The sequence below is a fragment of the Squalius cephalus genome, assembly GCF_949319135.1.
Source record: "Squalius cephalus genome assembly, chromosome: 23".
Lineage (NCBI taxonomy): Eukaryota > Metazoa > Chordata > Actinopteri > Cypriniformes > Leuciscidae > Squalius > Squalius cephalus.
Window position 1 is genome coordinate 20,710,972 of NC_137144.1, and position 13,119 is coordinate 20,724,090.

At 37.8% G+C, this 13,119-nt stretch overlaps 1 protein-coding gene across 4 annotated transcripts in view; it reads right to left on the reverse strand.

Moving 5' to 3' along the window:
• Positions 1 to 13,119, reverse strand: part of agbl1 (AGBL carboxypeptidase 1) — a 201,636-nt gene that overhangs the window by 62,920 nt on the left and 125,597 nt on the right. For all 4 annotated transcript variants that reach the window (XR_013819850.1, XM_079859107.1, XM_079859108.1 and 1 more), the window contains one exon: positions 8,274 to 8,454. Coding sequence is in view for 3 of the 4 variants with exons in the window: in XM_079859107.1 (XP_079715233.1) it covers positions 8,274 to 8,454 (181 nt within the window). In the remaining variant the exon portion in view is untranslated. The remainder of the gene's footprint in view (positions 1 to 8,273; positions 8,455 to 13,119) is intronic.

Genomic DNA, 13,119 nt, shown 5'->3' on the forward strand with positions numbered 1-13,119 from the left:
AGACAAATCTCTAATTTTAAGAGCATCACCGAATTTAACTGTATTTATTAGGATGAGAAAATAATTGTCTCAATTAGGGCTGGGCGATATGGAGCAAAAAATATATCTCAATATATTTAGCTATATCTCGATATACGATATAAGTCTTTTTTTATTGAAGTGCAAATAGGTAGGCAGTTCATGTACAGTAGGAACAAAGTGTTTCTGCGACATTTAAAAAAAAAAAAAAAAAATCCCTGTATACAAAAATAATAATTTAACTGTAAAATAAAGGAAGAAATAATACATATTGCACTATTTTAAATAAACCTGTATAGAAATATCATTACTAATTTTGGCAAAAAAAAAAAAAAAAAAGCCATATATCCCCCAAAAACTGCACAACTGTAGAGTAAAACATTAATTAAAAAAAAAGTGATACTAATGCATCTAAAAATTGACATGATTGTTACAAAATCACACTGTCTGGGGCCTCTGGAGAACTCAGAACAACTGCTAGCATAAAGTTTAAGGTAAAAATAACTGCCATTAAATTACAGTATCTTACTACTATGCAATTAGATAAACTGTTCATTCATTACATCGCTTTACCTCTGTCTTTATCCACCTTTATCCTCTTCTTTTTGGCACTGTATCTATAGCAGAATAGGTAGGCTAATGCTAATTTATAATGTGTCATGTAAATTCGGCCATCCGTCACAATCAGGAAACTTTCACCGTGTCTAGACCTGGCACGAGCTGCCAGGCCCGTTTCTACAGGGGAGCATGTTAAGTGTGAGTGTGTTAAGCACCCTCAAACAAAAGCAATGCGGCGAGAGGCGACGTTACACAAAAAATTACCAAGAACAACTGATCGCGCGCGCGCTGTTTCTGACACACTTCAAGCACTCGCTGGGCGGGGAAAGATTGATGTGCCTGACCGGACTCGGGGGACTTGGTTGAATGAGACAACATGCGAGGGGAGGGGGAACAAAAGCAAGGAGGCGGAGGAGGGCGGGGGCGAGCACAGCACAGAGAAGGCAAACAAGCAAAGTGGCGAAATCAGAATTAAATATAAACAATACATCGATATATACGATATGTCAAAATCCATATCGAGTTTAAAAAATATCTCGATATATCGTAAATATCGAGATATCGCCCACCCCTAGTCTCAATTAAGTCCTTTTATGCTGATGAGTCAATCGAGATGCAGCATCTACAGCCTGTGAAAACTTACTCACCGAGCTCATTTCCCAAACAAACATTGCAGAAACATGGGCAGTCGTGCCATATTCTCAAAGCAAACATTCTGAAACATGCCATAGGGTGAACACACGACACTCAAAAGTGTTGGCATCCCAGCTCGCGCACAAATGACACATCAGGGGCCTCTGTAAAAAGGTACGTATGCCGGTGTGGGTACACAGATCCAGCTTGTACGGGCAGACAGCTGTGATCATTACCTCTAAAACCCTTTTCAACCATTCTGTGATCTGACAGGCCAGTTAAAAGCCTTTAAAGTTCCCCTGGCTCGCCAAACCAAAATTTTACATCACAGCCTTCAGGTTTCCACTGGTCACAGTGGTCAAACAAATTCAATTTTCAGACCAAATCTTGCATCTGAACTAACAAAGCATGATTTACTGCTTGTTTGTTGGGTCGTTTTACAGAGTCTTTAGTCAAGCGAACAAGCTCATCGCATTCTTATCCAACGCCATATCTGGGTTGCTAGCCCACACAAGCATTGGCAGCTTATGAGAGACCTCATCTGGTGATTCGCCACAGTAAGAGAAAGCACTGGCAGATGCCTGCTCAACTGTGCTGAGCGCAGCCTGATCCGTGCCAGCCGTCGGGCCGATGATTCATGTGAATTGCCCTAAATGGTTGCAATGTGCCAAGCTGACATTGGCCTGGGGAATAGGTGTGGAATAGTTGTCAAATATATCCAATAATCAGTGAATCAGATACATCTGTCCTCTCCAGTCAATGCAAAATATTTGGGTGAGGGAAATTAAGATACAAATAAAATGCTTGTCATGTTGCCTAGAAATGGACAATTTGAAGATTTAAGGTTTGATTCAGGCCTGTGAAATCTCTAGGATGTGCAAATCGACATATTTTGATAAAGGACATTTTTTTTTTTTTTTTTTTGTCTAGACTAGTCAGTCTTAAAGGGATAGTTCACCCAAAAAATGGAAATTATGTCATCATTTACTCACCCTCAAGTTATTCCAAACCCATAATGAGTTTGTTTCATTGACTTCCATAGTAGAAAAAAATATATATATCTATACTATGGAAGTCAATAGCTAGCATTGACTGTCTGGTTACCAACATTCTTCAAAATATTTTCTTTTGTGTACAACAGAAGAAAGAAACTCATACAGGTTTGGAACAACATGAGGGTGAATAAATGATGACAGAATTTTCATTTTTGGGTGAACTGTCCCTTTAAGGAAGACACACGGGGTTGTTGACACAATGCGTTTTTGCATTTTACTGCACTGCTTTTCAGTTATTTTTCTATGTAAACATGCTAGATGTAGGCCTGTCACAATAACTACTTTTTGTTCGTCGATATATTGTCCCAGAAATAATTGCGATATTATTGTCATTTAAAGGGATACTCCACCGTTTTTTCATATTAAACTATGTTATTCCCTAAACTAAGACGAGTTGATACATACCTCTCTCATTTCAGTGCGTGCACTTAATCACTCTAGCGCGCGGTGACACTTTGAAAGCGCTTAGCTTACCCCAGTATATTCAATGGTATCTAGCAGCAATGAATTTAGAAGTTACCAAACACATCAACGTTTTCCCTATTTAAAAACAGTTAGACGAGTAGTTATACGACCAAGTATGGTGACACAAAACGTGGCGCTTTTCTAAGCGGGTTAAAAAGGATAACTATAATGTATGGCGGAATAGCACTTTTGTAAGTACTTCGACTCGGCGCAGTAAAAAGTCACGCCTGATCTTCTTCCCACTAGGAACCCACTAGGAAGAGGATCAGGCGTGACTTTTTACTGCGCCGAGTCGAAGTACTTCCAAAAGTGCTATTCCGCCATACATTATAGTTATACTTTTTAACCCGCTGTCACCGTGCGCTAGAGCGATTGAGTGCACGCACTGAGACGAGAGAGGTATGTATCAACTCGTCTTAGTTTAGGGAATAACATAGTTTAATATGAAAAAGCGGTGGAGTATACCTTTAAAGACAATTTTATGCCACTGCACTGAATATATATAATCATAATATAACAGCACAATAATGCAAGTAGGCCATTTGCTAACAAAAAGTGAAAGTAGAAAAGAAAATACACTTGCAAATGCACAAAAGGCAATTATATGGAGATTTTCCATCTACAGATTTCACCCTGACTGTAAAGTATTGCTGCACACTATTGCTGAAAAACACAAACCTTACTTAGCAGTCAGATTTATATGAACAAAGGCACAGATGCCTCAACCGGCCATATCTGCTGATAAATCTATTTTTCTAGTGTTTTTTAAAAGTGTTTTTTAAAAGTTGAAGAACTTCTTTTAACTTGAGTGCCGCGGTTTATAACGCTGCGTCATGCACAAGATGCTGCGAAAGACGTTAACACAACAGTCAAACACGTCCGTCTAGCACAAGTTTGCATGGAAAACCGAGTGCATTTGGACTTATTCGTCCAAAATGTCTGTAGTTGTCAGAAAAATACTATAACGCCTCGAATGAAACCTTCTTTTCACCTGTCGATGTCCGCTCTGTGTATGAAGGAGCTGCCTGACACCTCCGACTAGGAGAGCAAATAAGATGACAGAGAGAGCATGATGGGAAAAATGTTGCCGACATAATTTTTTCTGTAAACATAATAGGCAATATATCACGTCACCAAAAATTATCAAGGTCATGTCAATATTTTGTGTAATAAGTCGATATATTGATTATTGTGACAGGCCTAGCAAGATGGACATATTGGACTGCTTACGTCCTGTGTGTTTTGTACATGACACAACGTTTTAAAAACGCAGTGCTCAAGTCAAAAGTTCACTTTAAAAAAACGCGTCTCTAGACCTTGCATTTTTTCCCCTCTTCGACTGCCCTCCAGCTCGTGTTAACAAAACAAAAAATAATAATCTATCTGTGAATGGCCTCTTAGGATAATCATATCCATCACACTCAACTTCAAACTTTAAATTGTTAAAGGTGATGAATTTGTTAAGGTGGTTCAAATATGAAGACTAGTCGTCCACCTATGAGGTTGACTAATTTTAGCTTCAACGTTTTAGAAACGCAACTTCTGTGAGAGTTTTAGCATACTAACAGTCTCAGTGTCACACAAAATGTCACTCTGATTTTAAATAATTGTGAAGTCCAAATACATAATTTATCAATGCTTCATGTTTACCAGTCCAGCTTTTATTGTAAGCAGTATGAACAGAGAAGGTGATCAGGAACAATGGGACACGATGCCGCAGGCTATGTGCAGCTGATGTGCAATTCGTATGGGAGTTCACAATGTCGGAAACCCAATTGTATTTGACATTACCGAAAGACGCTTTTGACAACAGCCTCTGTGATGAATACAACCAGAGATGAAAACATAACCTCAGAATGCCGCAGTCTGTTCACACCTTTCTTGTTTTGTCCCATGCTAAGCCAGAGCAGGAAGTGAGCTCTGTAATCTCACCCCCCAATGTGTCGCTCGGCAAGATAACACTAGACGCCAAACTGCTGTTTGTCACAAGTCACATCCGTTCACATCTCTCAGTCCCTGCAGTCAACAAAAGATTGCTGAACGGATTGTCTTTTTCCAATTTCAACAAGAGAATCACACAGATCTCTGTGAATGCTAATGCTACATGCTACATAAACAGCACCGAGAGAGCTAAACTTCACACTGTTGAATCAACAAACTTGAAAAATGTGTACAGTTGCGTGCTTCTCTCGGGTTGTTGTACAGATCTGAGTGGTTTAAAATGAATATACTGTAAATCTAGCCACAAACAAAAGCTACATTGCACCTTTCTGAAGTAAAAAATGGCCTATATAATGCTAATTTGATAAAAATTTGTTCTTAAACATAAACATTCTATATAACAAGCCATTACTGATCATCATCTAATTGTACAGTCAATAAGCCACAAATATGAGTTTGAAGTAATCATAATCATGTTATATTATCTAACAGTATTATAAAACGGTGTGTGCTAATAGCATTTCACAATGAACGCCGCTTTCACATCTCCATAAACACTTTTTCCTTGTTGTTAAAATACAATTCAAAACAGACAGAGGGTTTCACAAAATATCAGACCCCTTGACCTACATTATGGATATTCTCTTTAAAACTTGATGGAAGCAAATGTGACCTTTTCACACATTGTCATTTCCATTTCAAAGGGCTTGCAACACCGCTGTATTTATATCTATGCAATACTGCATTACCATATAAATGAATCTGACGAAAGTGCCCATATTTAGAAGATGTCCAATCTTAAAGGTGAGCTCTGCAGCTTTGTTAGTATGCGGTGGACTTTGTGCAAGTGCATTTGTGAATTCTGTTGCTAAACTTTTAGGCTTTGAACACACTAACAGTGACAAATTGAATAAAACTACAAAGTTATTTATCTACAGTAAATACACAATGCATATATCAATGTTGCTTTCTAACTGCACCAACAGCAATGCATCTGTGTTATTGAGGATGTGAGATCAGCGCTTAAGGCATCGAACGCTCTCCTACTTACCTTAGACCTGTCACCAAGCAACAAGCTGCTCTGAACTGTTAATAAAGGCTATACCCACACAGGAAGTAATACCCTTAAGGTGAATTTGGCGCTTTAAATTTGTCACTGTAATTTGTAGGGGCTGATGGGAAAACAAACACTAAATGGTTTCAATAGGAGTCTGGGATTGCATTGGTGCACATGCTGTGAAAAATGTATTTACTTGCCCTCATGTCATTCCAAACCTGTATAACTTTTCTTCTGTGGAACAAAAAAAGAAGATAGTTTGAAGAATGTTTCAAGTGTTTTTGTCCATACAGTGAAAGTCAATGGGGTCCAAAACAACAAAAATTAGACCAAATCTTCTTTTGTTTTCCACAGAAGAAAGTCAAACAATTTTGGGAACAACATGAGGATGAGTAAATAATGACAGAATTTAATTTTGGCTGCAGCTTTTAAGATACTATTTACACTAAGTACAAATAGTAGCTGCCACAATTTACACTAAGGGAAAATAGCAGTATTTTCTTTGCGCAAAGTGTAAATAGTAGTTAAATGCTATTTATTCTTAGTGCAACTTTAGGCAGATACTATTTGCACCTCACTGTATTGTAGTATATTATAAAACAGTATGCAATACTATTCAGTGTATATGATTATATTTATTTAAATCATTAATGGATGCTGCCTTATTGGGTCATTACTTGTCCCTATCCCTAAAGCCCTCCCCTACCCTTTTCACATGTTATTCACAATATTCAATACCCGTTAGGCACTTTATTTCCACTTTTCGAAAAAAAAAAATATTTAAATGAATGCCTCTCCGAGCTGATATGCAATAGGAAAAGGGTGGATTCGAACTTGGTTTGAACTTGCCAAGAGCAAACACCACCTACCTTACTCTGACTCAATCAGATAATGGTGAGAGTTAGTCTAAATAGCCCCTGCCAACAAGGTGGGCTATTTGCACTTGTGTCTCTACCCCACTTACTCTACTCTCTTGTCCATAAAAGAGCCATAACTCTTCTGATTATTGCACATTTCCAAACTTGGAGCTTATAACTTCAGGAGATCATGTGGGAATTCATTGACACGCTTGTTATGAGGTTACTAGAGGAATAAATCCATGCTCGGATGGAAAGAGTGAGTCTCCTTTAACTCGCCGCCCACTGATCTACACCTCCATTCTCTGAGCATCCTCTCTAATACAGTTAGCATGCCTGATCAATAGCACAGCATACAGAAGCTCCTGTGCACATGACTGGAGATAAGGGGGAGGCCACGCAACAGAGGAGACCCCGGTCTCTCAGCAAGGAAACCAGGTCACCCTCGGCCGTGAGGAGAATCGATTATTCCCTGACTGTGAATAGAGTGTTGATAAGCCGGGAAGGAGAGCTGTTAAATAGGCTCAGACACAGAGTTGACCTCTGTATTGGTTTTACACATGTAAATACTATCTAGCTCAGAACAGCAGGGGAGGTATGGCGATATCGGGTAGATTAAAACATGCTGGCATTTGTCTTTTTCATTTCAGCACTCAATTCCAAGGGCAAAAAGGTGACTGCTTTAATGTGTGCAGCTCTGTTGGACAAGATGGTGACTGAACTTTCAGGCAGGAAGAAATAGCCTGCTTACAGATGCCCAAGGCAATCATTAATATTATTGTGCCAAACGCAGGGACCTACTACTCATATGATGACGAGAGTTCACATATAACCTGGAGGCTGTGATGGAAAGATTTTTAGTTTAAACCGACATGGTTTGACATCTTTGTGACCTGTCACTGAGTGTTTGGAAAAAAAAGAAGAAAAGAAAACGTAAAACCTCACACTCATAAATGTGAATACAATTACAATAATATATATATCATTCTAGTATTAAAAAGCATTTTTTTTACCAGGACATTAAAACCAGAATCAGAATCATGGACCACATCAAAATCTGGATATCTGAATCTACATCTGACATCAAAATCTGCAACTGAATGAAAATGAAATTTTTTTTTTTTTTTTGTAAGGCCATTAGTTTAAAATTTAAATAAGTGTGAAAAGTTTAAGTCTGTTTCAGTAAAAAAAAAAAAAAAAGTGAATTAATTATGAAATAAAAATTATATATAAAGATCAAATAAATTATATGTATATGAAAATATATGTTATTATTATTATTATTATATAAAGAAATAAAAGAAATGAAAGTCACAAAAAAACTGTGAAAATTACTATCATTTGGGGGATTTACTCCTAAATAATAAAAACAAAAACCACAAATGAATCATGTCCCTGATCTGTACATAATATATTGCGTAAGTGCAAATCAAGCTCAAAGTACAACCTTCATTCAACCATACAAAAGTTCTCAAATGATGTTCCTCCTCATTCAATACTTACACACATACAACACACAAACAGCAAAGGTGCCAGTATTACAGCACACGTTCTTGTATTCAAAGACAGCTAGATGCAGCTCAACAAAATGGAACAGAATGCAAAGGTTTATTTTTTTCCCCCTACATTTAAAGTTTTGAAAGTAATAAATGAAGTCATTTTGCACAATGTGCATGCATGTATACATACTTGCCATTAATGACCCCATCAGGGTTGAGCATGGGGATGATTTTGAAGATGTAGGCCTCTCTCAAGCTCTCGGCCACAGGATCACTGCTGCACAGGAACTCCATCGTGCCCTTCAGTACCCAGCTGGCATTGCTCTCTCCTGGATGAACTCTTGCTGTCAGCACCACACATGGCCGGTTACCTAAAAGAACCATCAAGACACTAAGGTTTAAATTTCTAAACATATTGATTAATTATACAATTATATTACTTGATGACTAATACTTGTAACTATAACCAGTGGCATGAACTGAGTAGCTTCTATTGTGGATTTCTCATTTTTAAAAATAGAGAAAGCCACCAAATCAGTGTGACGCTTTGCTGTCAGAACATTAAACGGCAATTAAGGCACGTCAGATTTTCAGTTGACACCTCCCTCGACTCGTTTCATCTGGACAGGCAATTACATCACCTTGCTGAGCAAGTTTACAAAGCCAAAAGAGAGGGACAAAGCTTATCAAAAACACATTAAAATTTAATTTAGCTTGACTATTACGGCCCTGGCTGCTGCCCCACAAAAGACGGCAGAAGGAGCAACTAATTTGTGTGATTCTGGTATTGATGATTTCATAATGAGTTTCTGCATGGTCTCTGTTTATCCGCTCTTTCACCGGCTCCGTTTCATTTTCTGTATTTAATTGAATCTGAATATGTCCATACAATTAGGCTGGGATGATATTTTTTTCTTACTTTTTTGCACCGTAAAATGAGATAATGCCGTTATTGCTGCCTATTGCCATTATAATGAATAGCATACGTTTGTCATGAATAGTAAGTGAATAGTAACCTACAATTTTGCATTTAGCTTAAGGGTCAATGACAAATAAGGATGGCCAAGATGATGACAAGGAAATTATTTTGAAATAAGTTAAGAAATCTCTGATCCAGAACCCCTAAAAGGAACATGGAAAAACATGAGATGGGAAGAAAATAATACATATAATAATTCAATGCTTTTTCGTTTTCTTGCAAATGTTTTGAGTTCCCCGAGACATTTGCGTTTGCAAAATGTTTGTGCTCCCCCGAGTTTGATTTCTTTGAGTTCATAATCTGTTTGTAAATTACTGTTTATATATAAGAGTGTCACGTTATTGACCCTAAAACAACAATCTGTAAGTTGATTGCGGAGTATAATACAGTTTAACTGCTGAAAACAACTATACCACACCAAAACAATACAGAGAAAAAGCAGGTGTCTCTAACAAAAGTGTCCTACAGATAAAATATGCTTGATAAATATCACATCAGCTTTGTGCACGGCACTCAATTCCCCTCAAGAGCCGGCTGCTTCAGCTCCGCAAAAAAAAAAAAAAAAAAAAAGGAGATAATTTAAATTCCAATTCAAGTCGGAATCAGAGACTTCAGGCCCTCAATGCATTCGGCTGATCACCTGATGATGTCTCGCCTGCAAAGCCTCTGTCCTCTCCACTTAAATTCTCTCTCCATCTGTCCTTCATCTCTGCCTTCACACTCTCTCACTTTGGTGTTCTTGCACATCCGTTTGTCACTACTCTGTCTTACCAATTAAAAAAACGATTTTGTGCAGTAATCTGTAAACTACTGGTCTTCTTCCATTCTAAATCCAACAGCAAACTACACTGCACAAATACGCTCAAGGAGCTATTTTTGTCCATCTGTGAAAAGAAACCCCCACATTTCCATTCCATGTGTATTTTCGCCTTTAACACACTTATTTACATGTTCACACAGCTAAATGCCCAATAAAATATATGTTGTCTGCCACACACACACAAAGCGAGTGAATAAAGACGTGGGAGTGCTTCGTGAAGCTACGAGAGAATGGAGTCCTTCGTTAGATCTTTGCCGCTACCACACAAGTCAGCCTTCCCACGCTCCCAGTGGGAAGAGTACAGCCCGATCCTTTAAGAACCGGGCTTTTACTCCGTGTGTACGGAGGAGTCTTTGGCACACAGTCTACTTCAACCCAACTGGTATACAGAGAAAGAGCAAGAGAAGTGAAAACAGAAAATATAAAGGAAAGGGGAAGATGAGAGGGCAAACCAACTCCCTTTTGTGTCTTTGTCTCTCCTGCTGCTTCACGGCTATCTGAGCAAACTTACCTCCCACTGACATTGCCTAAAAACATCTACCTTCTCTTTGTGTGCATGTATGTAAATGTGTGGGGGGGGGTGTCAGGGTTTAAATAGCCAGGTTTATGTGCCTCTGTTGAATGGCACTTAAGACATTCAAAGGAAAGGCTTTTGAAAGTGGGGCTTATAATACTGCACATTGTGAAGAAAAAAATACAGGTTTCATGGGTTCCTTGAGTGTAGTTGATTTCCATAAAGATCCAATAGAGTATGAAATGTCTCCCAGTCCTCAGATTTATAAGAATGTGTAAGTGGCATTCTTAGACTTAAGCCCTATTCGGACGGGACTAGTTTAACATGGAGAGGTGGGTAAAATAATAATTACCAGAGCTTCTCAGTGATTTTAGTCCCGTCCGAATGTGCCATCTCAGTAATCATTACGGACAATGTCAGTAAAGATTACGGCGACTTTTACCTTCAGTAAAAAGGTCTGGAAAAATGACCTCAGGTAATACTAATCCCGTGCAAATAGACCCGCTGTATGTAAATATTTTGTCATTTCCTGTTTAAAAGTAGTTTTCCGCGGTTTTTCAAGTATGGAGACGCTTGAAAACGCATTCAGTTGTGTTCTAGACGCTGGGACAAGTCTGTGGCAAAACTCAAGTGTTTTCCACATACCATTTAGATCAGAAAGAAGATTGAAAGCACTTGTTAGAGGCACGAAACGATCTTTTTTTAGTGTTAGGTAAGTGCCTATTACCAACACAATCCAATCTGAAGTTAATTAATACATCGTTCGACCGGACATAACTGTTTTATAAATATAGGTTATGTGTTTGCGCACGTGATATCAGGAAGCAACTTAATGACGACAGGAGGGTGACGGCGATGCGCAAATCGAGTTACCCCTCCCACTTCTGCTAGTTTTACAGAGATATCTTATCCCGTGTGAATTGACCATTAATATTACAGACGTTCTGTGGTAAAATTACATTACTCCATCTACCCTTGTAAAGTTAATCCTGTCCGAATAGGGCTTTAGACACAACCTAGACTTAGACCTAAAAGCCAGCACTTTCCTTTAGCATACATACAGTGATTGCTAATTTTACACGCTTTAAAGGGTCCATAGATGTACACCTAGACCCCACCCCACACTACAAAAAATTAAGCTAGCTAAGTTAGTATTACAAACCAGACTTAAATCCAGACATAGACCCAAACAGAGACGCAGACGTAGAGCCAGAAATAGACCCAGACTTAGTTTTAAAATGTCTTCTTCAGACATATAACCAGAATTACTCCCAAATATAGGCCTTGACTTATAAAATTAAGTTAGTTTTACACACTTTAAAATGTCTGCAGACATAGACTGCAACACATACGCTAAAATACAGTACAGCCCAACTTATCAAATGAAGTTTGTAGTTTTAGACACTGTATTTATAAATATCCACAGAACCAGATTTAGACACCAATTTAGACCTTGACTCAGACTTTGACACTTAAATTAGTGGTTAGTATAATACACTTCAGAAGCAGCAATAGACATCTTATTTAGGTCTAGAACTTATATTAGGTTGGAGACGTTTCCTAAATATCACACACAACAAAGAGTAACAAATTAAGCTGTTAGTATTACACTTTAGCCTGGTTTCACAGACAAGGCTTAGATTAAACCAGGATTAGGCCTTAGTTCAATTAGGACATTAAGCAGCTTTTATAAATGTGCCTTAGAAAAAGTCATTACTATTGTGCATCTTGAGACAAAACAATGGCACTGACATATTTTAAGATATGACAGTTCAAGTTCCTTTCAGTAAAACAGCTCAAACATGCATTTTAGTCTGGGATTAGGTTTAAGCCTTGTCTGTGAAACCAGGGGTTTATGTCCTAAGACAATGACCTAAACTTAGACATAGACTCCAGGACTGGTCAGAGACTTGTCCTGAGTATCAACAGAGTAACAAATTAAGTTGCTAGAATTAAAATCTAGCAAAATCTATAAAATCTCTGTAAATAAAAGTTCATATCTGTCTGCCAGTCATATAATTTTGCTTAAATGTGTGATACATTTTTAATCATCAGTGGAACATACTAACACACTCTTCACTAATATACACGCCCAGGGAGAAAAAGTCTACGCCTCTTGATCGTGAAGTACAAAGCCAGCCTTAAGCTATCAAAACCAATCTCTGTAATCCTTTCCTGTATATGCAAATCAGGTCCAATTAGAACATATCAGACTTGTCCATTTGTAATCATGAGATGAATTTGCCCTGCAAAGCTTATGAAAATGCAGCTTTTAATTTAGCCTTTTATTAATTAAAAGTCTTCCACAGGAATCTCACTCGTGCTCATTTCTTGGGTTGTTAATTATCAAGAGTAATCCCGTTTAGCATGACAGTTTTGCCAAAAGCGATCTGCAGGGAGACACTTTCCGCGACAAGAGGATTCACTGTTTTATGTGTCTGTATTTTTTATAATGGGGTCATCCTGGTTTTTACAATGAAGGCATCTTTATTTTACAACCATATTATCTGATTTTATAATTAGACTCCTAATCTTTATTTTATGCGTTAAGATTTATTATTGTGCAGTGTATGACATCAACACACCCATAACAATATCAAGGCAATTTGCATATTTTATTTGTATTAAATATTTGCATTAATATTAAGATATCAATAACATACCTAATCAAAACACTATATTAAATATAGTATATTTTAGTAAAATATTTTACCACTGAACAT